Source organism: Bubalus kerabau, chromosome 8 (genome assembly GCF_029407905.1).
Source record: "Bubalus kerabau isolate K-KA32 ecotype Philippines breed swamp buffalo chromosome 8, PCC_UOA_SB_1v2, whole genome shotgun sequence".
In the NCBI taxonomy this organism is placed as follows: Eukaryota; Metazoa; Chordata; class Mammalia; order Artiodactyla; family Bovidae; genus Bubalus; species Bubalus kerabau.
Window position 1 is genome coordinate 110,492,303 of NC_073631.1, and position 17,608 is coordinate 110,509,910.

Sequence of the window (17,608 nt, forward strand, 5' to 3'; positions counted from 1 at the left end):
GCCCTGAGGGGGCAGCATGCACAGAGGTTTGCCCCAGGCACTCACCAACTGAGATCTGCACGTCTGCAACGATCCTCTGAGGCAGACGCAGCGGGAAGGGCTCGGCCCCCAATCGGGCCACGGCCTGCATCACCTCATCCCAGAGGCGAAGCAGCGGCTCAGGGTTCTCCAGGGTGCGGAGGTTCGCGGTCGGCACCGTCAGGATGATGTTGTCTGTGGCCAGCTCTCCCCAGGGACCTGGGTTCTCCTGGATCTGCCGCTTCCACTCTTCCTGGGTTGTCTCCCCTGGAAGACAGGCCACAGGGCTTGAAACTCACTTTCCCAAGTCCCTCCCATTAATGCATACCACCTGAACCCCTCCAGGAGAACACCAAGGCCGTCAATAACCACAAACCCCTCTAACCTTTTCTACAAAGGTCCCAGGGATGTGATGTGGTTTGGTCTTTATCTCCTTGGCCTCAAATCTAAGGAAGCAGACCTCCCTTCCCTCTGCCAGTCCAAACCTCTCTCTTCCTACACCAGGCAGCCCCAGAGGGCCTCCTCACCCCAGCTCTCCCTGTGCCTTGGGGTTCACTCCAAGGCATCCACTCACCTAGCTTGTAGTAGGGAGCACGCACAGCTCCCTTAACCGTGACGGGCACGGTGCCCAGCTTGCTGCTCTGAGGCACGATGATGTACAGGAGGCCCCCCCAGAGGCAGGTGATGGACTTGGTGGATTTGTCCAGGCAGCAGCGGTTAATCACCAGGGGGCCTCGGAACAGCTTGCTGGCCCTGGTCAGGTCATCGGTGTGGCAGCCAATCTGTATCTGGAGCAGAGAGATCCCCGAGGAGTGTGACCCTGGGGCACGTGTGGGCGGAAGGGGAAAGTGCCCAGGACAGGGGGACAGGAAGGGTCATGGGTCCAGGAACCCCAGCTAAGTCCAAGCATCCCACCATTTGTAAGCCCTGTGTTCAAAACCCATGAAATTGTACCATCCCTCAAGGTTGTATGGAACAGACTCTGTAAATCTACTGGCAAGGGGTCAAACAGCTCTATTAAGGGTCCTGCTGAGACGCAGACCAGAGGGGCACCAGGTATGACGCAGATGCTAATTCCGGGGAGAGGCACTCCCATACAGAGTCCCTTGGTGTCTCTGTAACAGAGAATCCTAGGCTGGCTGTTCCCTGGGAGTGAATCTGGCTTTGGGAATGGGCAGAGGGCATCCTGCCTTCTGACCAGAGAGAAGGCCCAGGAGGAAGCAGTGTGACTGGCTGATGCGGTGAAGGATTGATTCAGTTCTTCCTGTTTTCCAAGGCCCCTGTTCCTGGGCCAGTGGAGTGACCCCTGTCCTCAGAGGTGTCCTGGGACTGTTTTCCAGGGTTTATGCTAAACAAGTTCCAGGATACATGCTGCTGCTACTGCTGCTAAGTCGCTTCAGTCGTGTCCGACTCTATGCGACCCCAGAGACAGCAGCCCACCGGGCTCCACCGTCCCTGGGATTCTCCAGGCAAGAACACTGGAGTGGGTTGCCATTTCCTTCTCCAATGCATGAAAGCGAAAAGTCAAAGTGAAGTTGCTCAGTCGTGTCTGACTCTTAGTGACCCCATGGACTGCAGCCCACCAGGCTCCTCCATCCGTGGGATTTTCCAGGCAAGAGTACTAGAGTGGGGTGCCTTCTCCGTCCAGGATACATACAGGCACAAAATAGATGCTAACCATCACAATGACCCTCAAGGGGGACACAGCAGGACGGTATCTGAATTTTGCAAATAGGATGTGTGTGTGTGTGTGTGTGTGTGAAAATGACAGAGCCGGAGTGGACTGGGCAAGTGTGTGACGTCCCAGGGAAGAAGCCTGAGTGTGTAGCACCTCATGCTTCCATGTGAGATGTACATGGGATGAAATGTGAACTGAGATTTACTAGATGCCACTGTATTTTAGGGCACCATCCATCTGGTATCTTTCTTCTCCCCACCTGTGACATTTAAGCTAAAAGCACAAGATTTGAGCCAGAAGTTGGTCAGGGCTGTGCCCTGGGGCTCTGAAATGTATCAAATCCATACATTTAAATCAATCAGTTAGATGTTCTGCCCCTTAGCTGTTTCATCCTAAGCAAGTAAAGGGGCAGAAGTACATGCCCTGTATTGCCAATTGGGGAGGAAAATGCAACCCACTCCAGTCATCTTTCCTGGAAAACTCCATAGACAGAGGCGCCTGGTGGGCTACAGTCCATGGGGTCGCAAAGAGTCGGACACGACTGAGAGACTAAACGACAACATTGCCAGTAGGGTGTCGACTACGAAAGCAGGAGCATCTGGCTTCTGTGTTATGTGGGGGGATAGGGCATGCCTTACCTTCAGGTCAGCAGAGGCGGCGGCTTCAGGCAGGGAGACCTCAATAATTTGCCTTCCGGGTATGTAGAGCCCGGTGCTCATCCAGCAGTACCTGGTGCCTGCCAAGAGTCAGGGAAGAGCAGGCGTTATCCTACCCGACACAGTTCCATCTGCAGCCAGCTCCCAGAGTCCCTCCAGCAGCTCTGCCTCCCTGCCGCCCTGGCTCTCATCTTCCAAGCATTCCCTAAAATCCCAACCTCGTCCTCGTTGAGATTTGCACGGCAGAGGCTTGAGATGGCCCCGGAGGTGACCAGACCTCAGCTGAGCTGCAGAAGTCATCCCCCCACGTTCCCACCTGCCCGGCTCCCATCCACCCCTCCTTCCTCACCCGGGTTGTTGCAGTTGACCTCCACGGTGATGGGAGATTCCGAGGGGCGCAGATAGGGGCTGCTGTACATGTCTTCAATTTCGGGGACTAACAGAGATAGGTCGCTTCCCGAGTGAGCCAGCCCCGTGGCCAGGGAGAGCATGGCACCCCGGCAGCAGTCGTTGATGACCGGGTTCTCACGGGTCGCCACCGGGAGCCGATAGCGACTCAGCAGCTTCCTTAGAAGCCGGTGTACCGACATGTAGGCGGGGATCTCCTCCGCGGGGATTTGCAGAAAAGCCGCGCCGTCCGGACCCAGCTTGGCCAACCAGCCCTTCTCCACGTTCCCTCTCTTTCTGCCCATGATAACCTGGAACTCAGCCAGGGTGGAGCGGAAGTGGTAGGTCCTTATCCCCGCCTTGGGAGTACGAAAGGGCCCCGGGTTGAGGCTTTGGCTGGTAATGCTAATGCCAAAGGGGTTGAGGAGGAGGTTTCCGGGGAACCGTGCCAAAGGGGACACGCCTGGGTTCTTGAAGGCCCACCACCAGGCCTGGGCTCCGACAAACAGGCCCCCGCCTTCGGCTACAAACTCCTGCAGCTCCTTGACTCCTACATCACTCACGGGCTCAAAGCAATAGACACTGGCATCGCTGGTCAGATTGGGCTCAATGCTGGTGTCTATGCCCCCCACGGCGAGCAGCCCACTCAGAGTCCTCAGCTCCGTCTGTACCACGATCTTGCCTCTGCGGCCCGCGTCCAGCCAGCGGACGGCGTTGAGCAAGAAGGGGCCCAGTTTACCCACGGTGAACAGAACCTTGTGGCCAGTCACGACCACCCGGCCCCGGCCGTAGCGGGCAGCCGCTATGACACAGCCGTGGTAGGAATCTAGCCCCAGGGGAAAGGCTAAGGCCCCGTGCACTAGTAGCTGGGATGGGAAACAGTCTGAATTGGTGATGTCCAGCTCAGAAATCCCGTGCAGGAGCTCATCTCTGTCCTCGGAGAGATCATCCTCACAACTGCAAAAGACACACATGTTCTCTGTTACAAAGTGCTCAGCACAGCACCCAGCATGTAGCAAGTGGTAGACTTAAGAATATCATCTTTAGCTCTTGCGAGAGAACTAGGACAGACCTGAGCTCCCTGGGTGTGGAGACTTGGAGGGAAGACAGAGGGCCTGGACATTGATCCTGCTCTATCCTTCTCTGTGTATTAACCTTCCAAAGGAAATCTTCTAACCTTCCAAAGGCCTGCTGGGTTTACTCAATACTGTATCTTCAATAGTCTGGATTTAAGTGTCTGTTCAGCCTTTTAAGCACTATATAAAGAACTGAAGGAGAAATCATGGTTTCATTCTTCTAAGGGGGCTTGTTTATAATTTCATGCCACTAACTTTCTGCAAATAAAGCTAACAGAGAGCTGAGTTAGTTAGTGGCTCGAGTGAAGAACCACTATTATCCCAAAAAGTAGGGCAGGGAGCTGACTGGCCTCAACTCTTTTGAGACCCTCCTGTTACTTGAACCCAAGAGGACTGACTGTCTACACCCAGAATTCCATACATTCATTTCTGGCCCAACAGGAGTGATACATATCCATGCTGTAAGGCTCTTCTCATCACCAACTGTTTCTGTCTCTGTGTGTGTGCATGCTCAGCTGTGTTTGACTCTTTGCAACCCTTTGGATGGAGCCTCTGACCATGGGATTCTCCAGGCAAGAATATTGGAGTGGGTTACCATTTCCTCCTCCAGGGGATGTTTCTGACCCAGGGATTGAACCTGCATCTCCTGCATTGCAGGCAGATTCTTTACCTGCTGAGCCACTGGGGAAGCCTCAACTGTTTCTATCTAAGGGTAACAAACTCCTATAAGGCTTCAGGACACTGAGAGAGTCATTTCCTAGGCAGGTTGATAGGGAGTCTAGGGGTCCCCAAGGAGAGAGGGGTCTGGAATTCTCAAGGAGGAAGAAAGGACAAACTTTTTTTCTTTCTCCACATTCCTTAGGATTATATAACAATAATGTATCCTGCCTGAGGACAGTCTTTGGATTAAACCTTCTGGCTAATTCTGTTATCTTAAAATGTAAATTATGGGAGTAGGTCTGATGAGGTCTTTACAACCTCCAGACATTCTTTGGAATATATAACTTCATTGTTAACACTAGCAAGCGGGTACTCTTTCTGCCCCCTTCTGATGCCTATGTCAGAAGCTTTCTCTATCTCCTTTATACTGTAAACACCTATAACCCCAAAATGGGGATTCAGCCCTGGATAGTGGAATTATGAAGGGAATGAGGTAGAGTGATCTCTCTCTATAAGCTTGAGATCCCAGAGCTGGTTAAGCCCCTCTCACTGATTGTGTGACTGTATGGTCAGAGGCAGCTGTAAGGAAACACTGAAAAAGGGGAGTCAGGTAGTGGCATGTTTGTAGTATTGTGTTTGTAGTATCTCTGTGGTTGGCAGAGCTGTAATTAACTGATGGGGAAACTACAGTTCTCTTAGCAGGCCCAAACCTTTCCTGAAATAAAGGCATCACCCTACAAGATGGCTCTCCAGCTCCTTGAAGCACTAACATTAAAAGCACTCATCCAGCTGTTTTTGCTCTGATTCCAAAATCACCAGACAACCTTGTGATTACAATATTGCTTCTAGCGATCATTTGCCTAAAGAAAGAAGTCATTCTTTCTTTATAGAGCAGCCAGGGTGGTCTATTTTTTGTGACATTTATATTTCTCCAGCAACATCTTAGTATATCTTTAATTTGCTGATTTTATTATATATATTAATATAATTATTATATATAAATACTTGCATTGTATATAATATATTTGCATAAATAATATACAATATATAAAATACAATACAATATATAATACAATGTATAATTGTATTATATTGTATATAATGTTATCTATTAATAAATAAAATTATTATTGTATATAATTAATAATAATTTGTGCTTAGTCACTCAGTTGTGTCTGACTCTTTGTGACTCCATGGACTGTAGCCCACCAGGCTCTTCTGTCCATGAGGATTCTACATGCAAGTATACTGGAGTGGGTCGTCATGCCTTCCTCCAGGGGATCTTCCCAACCCAGGGATTGAGCCCAGGTCTTCCACATTGCAGGAGGATTCTTTACCATCTAAGATACCAGGGCAACCCAATTAATATTAATATTAATATATATATATTAATAATATATATATAATAAAATCAGCAAATTAAACATACACAAAGATTATACATACAAAATTAAGTAAAAAATGTTTTAGTTCTTATAATGAGTTCTGCTCATAAATTTCAAGCAATTAACTGTCTTACAAGTGTAGTCAGTGAAAAGGTGATCTACACTGGCATTAAGGTTTATACACTAGCTTGTTACAGCAAAATGAGAAACACTGAATGTGCCAAGTTGAGACCCAGACGCTGTGTCAATAGTAGGCTTAATCAGCAGGACCCTAGTGAGGCCCTGCTCACCGATGAGGCTGGGACATTGTCATTTTGTCTGTTATTTCCAACAGCCACGACTTATGCGCAGGGGAAGACAAATGATCGTTTCATTAAAAAACCTGAAGTGGATTTTGACTTTTCCTGTCCCTCTCTGTTTTGAAATGAAACAAAAGTTACATAAAAAAGAATAAAACCATGATAGTACTAGATTTCAAGAAGGGTGCAGTCAGCAAACTGGGACAGGAGGAATTAATAGGAAAGATAAACCAAACAAAATAAGATTGATCAGAAACCTAAGAGAAAAGAAGAATCTGGAAGCACACATAAGTGAAAGAGAAGATCAAGAAAACAAAAACAACAGGGGTTATCATTTGTCCTGAGAAAATGTACTTCAGTAACCAATAATGACCAATCTAGAAATTCAATGCCATTTAACACTTAAACAGAAATCAAAAATATTTGATGAAAATAAATAGCATGAAATATAAGCACCAATCTAAACAAAGGGAAAACCAACTCCCTCCAAAATAAGTGATAACTGGAGAAGGTCCTAAATAAATATTGTAGATCATTGGAGAGTTTTGAGATACATTATCTCTCTGCAGGAAAAAAAAGGAGACAGGCTGCTATAAAAAGTTAATAATCAGAATAAAAATATAACTGCCAAACAGACAACCCTATTTAATACAAGGGCAGAAAAATAAGTATTGATGTAGCTGAAGACTATGAACAAACCAACAGGCAGGTTGAGTGAAGTGATTCATTAAGAGAAAATGAAGGATAGATAAGAAGACTAATGGCTAGCAAGAAGTTCCAAAAGCAAAGAACAAAGAAGAAATAAACATTTAATTTGATGAAAATTTCTTTGTGCTGAAAAAAAGATTTGAGTTTTTAGAATGAAATGACATTACCAACTTGATGGACGTGAGTTTGAGAAGGCTCTAGGAGTTGTTGATGGACAGGGAAGCCTGGCGTGCTGCAGTCCATGGGGTCACAAAGAGTTGGACACGACTGAGCAACTGAACTGAACTGAATGCAAATCAGTATAAATGAAATAGAGAAGGTCTGGTCAATTCATAGCAAGTTTATGAGCTTTAAAGTACAAAGAAAAGCAAAAACCAAATTACCTACAAAGAAAAAAGTGAAATCAGTGCCCTAAAAATAGTATTTCAGTGCAATGAAAATATTCTGTATGATACATAGCTGCAGCAAGACTCTTCACCGCATAGGGAATACTGCAACTGTCAAAAGGATTACTGAAACTCACCATTCACTTAAGTTTTTCAGAGAAGTTACTTGAGGTTATGCTGTAGGTCTAGAGAAACAAAAATGAATACAATATAGGAACAGATTGTCTACACGAAGCAATGTTGGGCAAAAGTGCCAATGTATTGTATAACTAATGCTGAAAAACTGCTGATAAAGTTCTTGTGATATTTGATGTGATTGGCAAGAAATCATTCTGAATTAATAGGAGACACAATATTAAAAACAAAGCGAACAAAGAAACAAAGCTAAGGCAAAACTAAATTACAACCAGAAAACCAGATGATTTCAAAACAACTTGGGTAATAAGGAGTGAGCACAGAAAAGTGTAAGGATGGGAGAAATGGAATTCTTGTTCTGAGTGAAAAGGTAGATTATAAAAACAAGTTAATTGTCAACTCAGACAGAAAAATGTACATTTGTTAAAAAATTAAAGGCAACATGGCAAATATGGGTATTAATGTATAATAAAAGGTGGCATTTTATGTTATTGGGAAAAGAGGAACTGGACCTGTACATCACCCAAATACATAGAAAAATTTTCAAATGTATCAGAGATATAAATTTTACAAATGAAACCACACATGCACTGAAAGAAACTAAGAGTGGAGTCTTTCATTATCTCTGTGGTCCATTGTTCAGTCATGCCCAGCTCTTAGCGACCCCGTGGACTGCAGCATGCCGGGTTTCCCTGTTCTTTTACTCTCTAGGGGTGATGAAAGCATTCTAATTATGACCTCCAATCAGAGGTGATAACAGAAGATTGACCATTATTATACAGTGTTTTGATCACTTTAGCTTTCCAGTAAATCTGGAAATTATGTTAGTTATTTTCATTTGCATTTAATTTTAGAACCAGTTTGAACTTTGGTTGGGGTTGCACTGAATCTATAGCTAATTTGGGGAAAAACTGACATCTTAAAAATACTGAGTGTCCTGGTCCATCAACATGGTGTATTTCACTATTTCTTTAGGTTTTATTTAATTTCTCCCAGTGATGTTTTGTGGTTTTCAGCATACATGTTGTATGACACATTTTGTTAAATTTGCTAGTATTTCATGATTTTGGACCCTGTCTTAACAGATATTGTATTTTTAATTTCAATGACCAGTTACTACTATATAAAAATATAATTTATTTTTGTATATTGACTTTATATCCTGAAACCTTGCTAAACTCAATTATTACAGTGGCTTTTTTTTTTTGCAGAGTTTTAAGAATATTTTACATAGAAAATCATGTTTTCTGCAAAAAAACATAGGTGTGCTTCTTAAATTTAACCTCTATGCCTTTTTACTTGCCTTACTGCACTGGCTAGAAACTTAAGTACGATGTTATATAAAAATATCCTTCCTGGCCTTGTTCTCAATCTGAGGGTATTTCACCAGAAAGTATGCTCTTGGCTATCAGCTTTTCAAAGAGGACTCATCACACTGAGCAGTTTCCTTTTATTTCTGCTTTGTGGAAATTTTATCATGATTTGATATTGAATTTTGTCAGTTCTTTTTTTCTGTCTGTGTGCAACTATTGAATTATATGATGTTTCTCATTTATTTTGCATTAAGAAAATAAACTGTGAATTAATTTGATATCTGAATGTTAAACCAGCCAAGCAGTCCTAGAATGAGCCTTATTTGTCATGATGTATTATCCTTTTTACATATTGTAATCTGTTTACAATATTTTATTAAGAATTTTTGCATCTATGTTCATGAGGGACACTGCTCTGAGTTTTCTTGTCTTGCAACGTCTTTCTTTGGCTTTAGTATCAGAGAAATACTGGTTTAATAAATCAAATTACAAAAACTTTCCTCTCCTCTTATTTCTGAAAGAGTTCATGTAGAGTTAGTATCAAAAATGCCGCAGTGCAAACTGTATGCAGTGATTACCTCTGGACAGAAGAATTAGTAGGAGGCAGAGGTGGGGGACGAAGGTCTTTCACTTTTTACTTTTCATCCTTTGGGACTATTTCTTTTTTTCCCAGTAAGCATTTATTTTGAAATTGCAGAAGGGAAAATGTTTATAAAAAGGAAAAGAAAACGGAATTGTGATTTAGCAATTTCTTTTCTAAAGTGGCACATCTTCCCACTTGAATTCACTCTCTAAAAACTTCTAGTTTTGTGAGAACCAGTTAATACAATTTTATTATAAATGGCTAGGAATGTAGTAAGAAGTGCAAGGTTTGGTAGGTATGTATATTCACCCCACCTCGCTGGGTCATGACCTGACTTAACGTTGGCAGTTAGCATTCTATCTATCCTAGCAATGACTTCCAAGGACTTGTGGATCCTTGTTACAAATAAGTTTATTAATATCTGTTCAGATATTTTATCTGCCTGCAATGCAGGAGACCTGAGTTCAATTGTTTTCAGAACTACTTGGGGACTCATAGTCATGTTGATTATCTTCAGTAATTTGGCAGGTTACTTATTTCACATAGATAGTCACGTTTCAAAATTCTGAAATCTTCTTAATCTGGAATTCAAAAGATTGTTTTATATATAATATCCCTTGACTATCTTTCAAAATGAAGTGGAGATTATCTATCTATCTATATATGGTATCAATTTCTGCTGCTGCTGCTGCTAAGTCGCCTCAGTTGTGTCTGACTCTGCAACCCTATAGACGGCAGCCCACCAGGCTCCCCCGTCCCTGGGATTCTCCAGGCAAGAACACTGGAGTGGGGTGCCATTTCCTTCTCCAATGCATGAAAGTGAAAAGTGAAAGTGAAGTCACTCAGTCGTGTCCGACTCTCAGCGACCCCATGGACTGCAGCCCACCAGGCTCCTCCGTCCATGGGATTTTCCAGGCAAGAGTGCTGGAGTGGGGTGCCATTGCCTTCTCTGGGCATCAATTTCTAATGTCTGCCAGTTCAGGTTTCATAGGAGTGTTTTCAAGCCAAGGAATTTGGAGCATGTGGTATTTCAAAGCATGACTGTTGTTCTACATTCTTTTCTCGTATCTCTAATGATTGTGAATATACACAGATCACTGAAGACTGAAAACCATTCTCAATGGAGTAATAGCTGAAATGAGGACAAGGACCTTCTATTATACTCAAGTACTTTCCATTTAAAGGGAGAAAGAGTGGAAAGCACACGCTAACTCACGGTGTGTAAATTGCTAGCTGCAACCTCAGGTTTCTGAGTTCTACTGAACCTAGATATCACAGCCTTCTTCCTACAACAGGTACTTGCTTTTTGTATTTCCTCCAAGCTGGTTATTGGAGATGTTTCTGCACTTCTGATTCTCAGATCTCTGGAAATAATTTTCTTGAAATAGGAAATAATGCCTGAGATTACAGCATATACTCAACAAAAATGCTGGCCTAAATGAATGGATGAATGAACAAACACAGAACAAGAACTCTTAACAGAAGCCTGAGATTTGTGTTAAAATGGGACAAGGGCCTTCTTATCCAAAAACAGAGCAAACTATTGTGGTTGAATCTCCCAGAACCTCCCTTAGACTGATTATCTAATAATATGTTTAATCAGCATAAATCTCTTTATTGGTAAAGCCAATTCCGTGTCTAGTCTTTGCTTGGTTAAATGCATAAAGAGGATAAAACATGGCAGCTGGTCCTGCTGCTGCTGCCTCAGTTTGATGGAGGAAATAGGAAAAGTATCAGTTAAAATATCAATAGCTTATACAACTGGGGCAGCACACATGACTTGGGGCAAAGAAGCATAACGATGGATGCCAGGTATATCTCAATGGTTGGAAACGATATTCATGACCTCATATGCTTATATACCGTAACATGAAGGCTGATGTCAAAACAATTAAAGTATTTTAGGTACTTTGAACATGTTTCTTAATTCACTGAATTCTTACAACCACTCATAAAGGTAGTCATTATTAATCCTACTTTAAAGATGAGGCTTATCTGTTGCTCAAGGTTTTAGAGCAAGCAACAGACATTATTTAGGAACTTATTAACTTCAGATATGCAGATGACACCACCCTTATGGCAGAAAGTGAAGAAGAACTAAAGAGCCTCTTGATGAAACTGAAAGAGGAGACTGAAAAAGTTGGCTTAAAGCTCAACATTCAGAAAACGAAGATCATGGCATCCTGTCCCATTACTTCATGGCAAATAGATGGGGAAACAGTGGAAACAGTGGCTGATTTTATTTTTGGGGGCTCCAAAATCACTGCAGATGGTGATTGCAGCCATGAAATTAAAAGATGCTTACTCCTTGGAAGGAAAGTTATGACCAACCTAGGTAGCATATTAAAAAGCAGAGATATTACTTTGCCAACAAAGGTTCATCTAGTCAAGGCTATGGTTTTTCCAGTAGTCATGTATGGATGTGAGTGAAAGAAAGAAAGAAATTGAAGTCGCTCAGTCCTGTCCGACTCTTTGCAACCCCATGGACTGTAGCTTACCAGGCTCCTCTGTTCATGGAATTTTCCAGGCAAGAGTACTGGAGTGGATTGCCATTTCCTTCTCCAGGGGATCTTCCTGACCCAGGGATTGAACCCGGGTCTCCCACATTGTAGGCAGACACTTTACCATCTGAGCCACCAAATGTGAGAGTTGGACTATAAAGAAAGCTGAGCACCAATGAATTGATGCTTTTGAACTGTGGTGTTGGAGAAGACTCTTGAGAGTCCCTTGGACTGCAAGGAGATCCAACCAGTCCATCCTAAAGGAGATCAGTCCTGGGATTTCTTTGGAAGGAATGATGCTAAAGCTGAAACTCCAGTACTTTGGCCACCTCATGCGAAGAGTTGACTCATTGGTAAAGACCCTGATGCTGGGAGGGATGGGGGACAGGAGGAGAAGGGGACGACAGAGGATGAGATGATAGGTGGCATCACCGACTCAATGGACATGGGTTTGGGTGAACTCCGGGTGTTGGTGATGGACAGGGAGTCCTGGTGTGTTGCAATTCATGGGGTCTCAAAGAGTCACACACGACTGAGTGACTGAACTGAACTGAACCAAAGGCTGGCCTCCACTAAAATGGTGCTTTTCCCAGTAGATATGATATCTCTTACTAGAATCCTGAGTCTTGAAATGAGGCTGTGTTTATGACAGTGGATCCAGTATTTGTTTGAATGAATGTGTAATAGAAAGAAGGTGGCTCTGTACACAAAGTACAACAGCCATTGCCTTCAGAGCTGGAGGTACAGTGGAGGCCAGTGAGGATAAGTGGAAGGAAGAGTAGACACTGCTCAGCAAACAGAGTCCCGGTGGTGTGGTCATATAGGCAACGTGGTGGCTTCAGTCCAGTTCAGTCGCTCAGTCGTGTCTGACTCTTTGCAACCCCACGGACTGCAGCACATCAGGCTTCCCTGTCTATCACCAATTCCTGGAACTTACTCAAACTCATGTCCATTGAGATGGTGATGCAATACAACCATCTCATCTTCTGTTGTCCCTTTCTCCTCCTGCCACATGGTGGCTGGTACCCTACAAGGAGACCATGGTGCTTTCTAGGCAGGAAGTAAGGGCAGTGACTCTGAGGCTTGTGTCCTGACATCTGTGGCTGTTCTTACCAGCCTAAAAGTGGATCATCAGGCTTTATCACTTAGGGTTTTATTTTTATGATCATAAAAGTAGTAATTTCTTCTGTTGAAAATTTGATTCATTTTGATAAGGCCTGTGGACAGTTTACTCTTAGAAAGTTTACCCTAAGATCTTATTTAGAATGTATTTTAATAAGAAATGTGCAAGTAACAAAGTCAAAGCTATCTTAATTCACACTTGCATGTTCAAATGTGGGTTTAAAAATAAATAGCAAGGCATTTGGGCAGAGTAACTAAATCCACAGGGACTTTCAATGTGAACTTGATGGCCAGTGATGGAAAGAACCTCTGTTACTGAATTCTAATAGAAGCATGTTGGTGTCTAGTGTTGTCTGATACTTCTAAAATGAACTGACGATATGTAATACAGTATTACATAGTTACAAGATGACTGATGAAAGATCCAAATCTTCAGTAGAAACCAAATGATTAAATAAATGAGGTATATACTGGCATTCACATAATTGCCAATTTTAAAGATTACACAGAATGTAATAATATATAATTGTTTTTATATTTTTAAAGATTACATAAAATGTAATCTATTTTATAATTTTAATAATTACACAGAATGAAAAATGTGTATGAGCAGAATTCAAAACAGCATGTATATTAAGATGACAAGGGTATAAAATTATGAATGAATAGGAAAGAGATGAAAACAGTTACATTGTGGGTTTATGATTTAATAATTTTAAAATAAAAATTAGAAAGTAAGGATCCAGCAATATTGAAAAAGTAGTTTAAAAGAGTATGCCATGAAGAATAATCATAATTCAAAAATACAGCTGGCCTTTGAACAACACAGGTTTGAAATGTGTGGGTCCACTTCTATGCACACACACACATGATTTAACCAAAAAGGAAAAAATTTCAGATTCAGAGAGATACAGACATAACCAAAGAAAAAACAGGTATGATTTTGATAGAGAAAAACATCTTTTAAGGAAACTAACTTAACTAAAGGGGATTATGCTGTTAATGGAATGAGGCTCAGGTTTTACCTTGCTGTTCCTTAGAATGGAGATCTTTGTAAACAGAAGTTTGATCAACCTGATCAATCTCTGTGTCTCTGAATAACTCTTTCCTCACTGCACATGTGAGTATGGAGCTGTGGGGTGTTCCAGGAGTGCCATGCCAAGGAGAGGCCACAGATCTTCCCCAAAGTCTCTATACTAAATCTGGTGTGCCCTCCTCACCCAGTCCGCCCTCACCTCACTCTGCACCCATCAGAAATACCTATGCTTTTTGCTCCAAGGATGCTGAGAGTTTTCATGTACAATATAAGGCATGGCCTGGTGTGATTTTTCTACTGCTAGGACTACTCCAGCTTCTCATCTCTTTCTTCATCCATCCAATCATCCATCTAATACGTGTTTACTGAACACCTACTAACCATGTTCAATACCGTATGAGGTGCTGGAGGACAATGTGAATGGAATAGGTTCATTCCATTCACATTCCAATGGAACATCACAATGGGTGATGTCCTCAAAGAACTTTCCATGAAGCTTGTCCCTGAATCCATCACCTGCCTCCTTCATTCTCCATCATCATGTCTTTTGCTCCCAGAGATAAAATCATCTCTAAGATTAAAGATGTGCCACCTTTCTGTATCTCAGCTTTTGAATTCTCTAGCTCTTCAGTCAGTTCAGTTGCTCAGTCGTGTCCGACTCTTTGCGACCCCATGAATAGCAGCACGCCAGGCCTCCCTGTCCATCACCAACTCCCAGAATTCACTCAGACTCACGTCCATCGAGTCAGTGATGCCATCCAGCCGTCTCATTCTCTGTTTTCCCCTTCTCCTCCTGCCCCCAGTCCCTCCCAGCATCAGAGTCTTTTCCAATGAGTCAACTCTTCGCATGAGATGACCAAAGTACAGGAGTTTCAGCTTCAGCATCATTCCTTCCAAAGAAATCCCAGGGCTGATCTCCTTCAGAATGGACTGGTTGGATCTCCTTGCAGTCCAAGGGACTCTCAAGAGTTTTCTCCAACACTCTCTAGCTCTTACTTCCATCCTAATCCCATCTGGCTGGATATTTCAAAACCTTTCTGAAAGCTCTCTAGACTTGGTTTGTTTTCCTTTTCCTTATATTTCATTTGCAAGCAACCTTGACCTATGACCTTCTTGGATCAGTCATGCCAACCCTGAGATTCAGCAATATATACATTTTACTAGGTCTTCCCTGTAGCTCAAATGGTAAAGAATCTGCCTGCAATGAAGAAGGCCGGGGTTCGATCCCTGGGTCAGGGAGATCCTGTGGAGAAGGGAATGGCAATCCACTCCAGTACTCTTGCCTGGAGAATCCCATGGACAGAGGAGCCTGGTGGGCTACAGTCTGTGGGATCGCAGAGCGTGGGACACGATGAGTGAGTAACACTACTACACTACACTATACATTTTATAAGCTAGATGCTGGGGGACACAATGGTTACTAAGGAGTTTCTCCCATCCAAGAGCTAAGTAATCTGGCCTGAAAATGTAGCAGCAACAAGGGACCCTGCCCTTCCTGTGTCTCAGGGTATTTTAACACTCTGGTTGACTTATGATGAATCTACGTTTGAATGCCAAATTCTCTTCTGTTAGCCTTGGAGTAGCCTGAAGACAGGAGACATTTGTCTGCTTTTTAATATGGGACCAATGTCCCACTGGGCTAATGCACTCACCTCACCAAGACTGGGATCTTGGGCATCTTCTTAGAGACTTTAAAGAAGCTCGTGTCCCCTTTGTTGTCAGTGAAGTACACACCGGCCACGCTGGTCACGAGGTTCCCCGGGAACGTGAAGAGAACCCTTTCATCATCGCCCTGGTTGGCCCAATCCCAGGCTTGGCCTCCAATGAGCAAGCCTCCTCCACGTTTCATGAACTTGACCAACTTCTCAGTCATGGTTTCATTGTAGGCATCAATGCAGTAAACGCCCAGGGAGTCTTTCACTTCCGGCTCAACCTTTGCCTCCACTCCAGAGCCCTCCAGGATTTTGGCCAGAGGTGAGAGGGAGGGGTGCACACCCACGGGAGCCCCAGGGGAAGAGCAAAGCCAACCCACTGCGTTGAGGAGAAAGGGAGTGAGCTGGGCCTCCACCAAGTAGTCCTCGTGGGACACCACCACCAGGCGGCCTCGGCCATAGGAGGAGGCTGCGATGAGGACCTGGCCCATGTCGTTCACCATCACCGGGAAGGAGGCTTCTCCGATAAGAAGCAGTTCACACGGGATGGCGTCTTCGGGGACATCCCAGCTTGTCACTCCATTCATAAGGGCCTCGAAGGCAGCGGACGGAGTCGCCATGGCTGGACCGGCTTCTGCAGAGAGGAAAGCAAAGACTCAGCCTGGTGAAGAATCAGTAAACAAACAAACGAGCCAAGCAGTTCACTCTTCCCTAGCTAGGGCAGCTCTTCCCGCTGAGCAGATGAGACCGACGCTGTGAACAGCCTCAAGCACTCACCGGGGCTGTCGGTGTCTCCAACCCAGGAGACCCTGTTGTGCCCTGTCCATTAACACTCATACTGTCAAACTAAGTGAGCTCCACGCATTTCTGTCACAGAAGGAAACAAACAGAAGTAAAGAACAAAGGCAGAACTGTGTCTCCAAAGACATACGTTCAAGTACTAACTCCCAGTACCTGTATGACCTTATTTGGAAATAGAGTCTTGGCAGATTCTTGCCTGAAAAATCCCATGGACCGAGAAGCCTGGTGGGCTACAGTCCAAAGGGTTGCAAAGAGTCAGACATGCCTGAGTAACTAAGCACACAATTTAATGACTGGAGCCTTTAAAAGAAGAGGAAATTGAGACACAGGTACCCAGGGAGAGATACACAGGCTATGAGAACACGTAGGCAGGTATCAGGGTCTCTGTGATGTCTCTATGAGCCAAGGAATGCCAAAGACTGCTGGTGAACACCAGAGGTAGGCGAGACGCATGAAACAGACTCTCCTTCAGAACTTCCAGAAAGAACCAAACCTGTCAACACTTGGATTTCAAACATCTAAGCCTCTAGAACTGCCACAGAATACATTTCTGTTGTTTTAAGCTACTCAGTTTGTGGCACTTTACTGCAGCAACCACAGGAAAGCAACACAGTGGTGCAGCGTGCTGTCTCCCCACCCCCACTCCAGCCCACTCGGCGCTCACACTGATCATATTAATCTCAGCGTGGGCCCAGAAAGCCAAAAGCAGAAAGTGTTACATTATGAATTGATAGCAGATTATTACTTGCACCCAGACATAGCAGCAAAAGGTGTATATGTCGATGGATGCGCAGTCACAAAAACCCTCTGCTTCTTCACCTTGAGCTCCCTGCTTAAGGTCACTCTGCAGTCTGACCTCCTCTATGTGCCCTTTACTGAAGCACTTCCCTCATGGACAGACGTGTTTAACAGTCAGGACAACCAGGCCTCACCATCCTCACTGACCACTCAGTGGCTCTGGACAATGCTGCTCCCTGGTCCCTGAGGCTCTTACCACCTCTAACCTTGTGGCCAGCCTCATTGTCTGCAACCTCTCGAACCGCTTCCTTCCTGGCCTCCCGTTCCCTCTTCTGAAAATGCAGAGATTCCTTAGGTGTTTATCTTTGGCCCTTACCTCTTTTTCCTTGTCTCACTCAAGGTATGATGGCAAAGCAATTATTAATACACGCTTAGACTCTGGAGTTAGGCTGTCTGGGTTTGAATCTCAGCTCT

The 17,608-nt window shown here is 44.1% G+C and overlaps 1 protein-coding gene across 4 annotated transcripts in view; it reads right to left on the bottom strand.

Annotated features, from left to right (window-relative positions):
* Positions 1 to 17,608, bottom strand: part of TCAF1 (TRPM8 channel associated factor 1) — a 51,358-nt gene that overhangs the window by 9,016 nt on the left and 24,734 nt on the right. For all 4 annotated transcript variants that reach the window (XM_055591191.1, XM_055591189.1, XM_055591190.1 and 1 more), the window contains 5 exons: positions 15,596 to 16,229; positions 2,702 to 3,696; positions 2,335 to 2,432; positions 593 to 806; positions 46 to 285 (listed from right to left, as the gene is read on the bottom strand). In XM_055591191.1, the coding sequence (XP_055447166.1) occupies positions 46 to 285; positions 593 to 806; positions 2,335 to 2,432; positions 2,702 to 3,696; positions 15,596 to 16,215 (2,167 nt within the window). In that variant the 5' untranslated portion in view covers positions 16,216 to 16,229. The remainder of the gene's footprint in view (positions 1 to 45; positions 286 to 592; positions 807 to 2,334; positions 2,433 to 2,701; positions 3,697 to 15,595; positions 16,230 to 17,608) is intronic.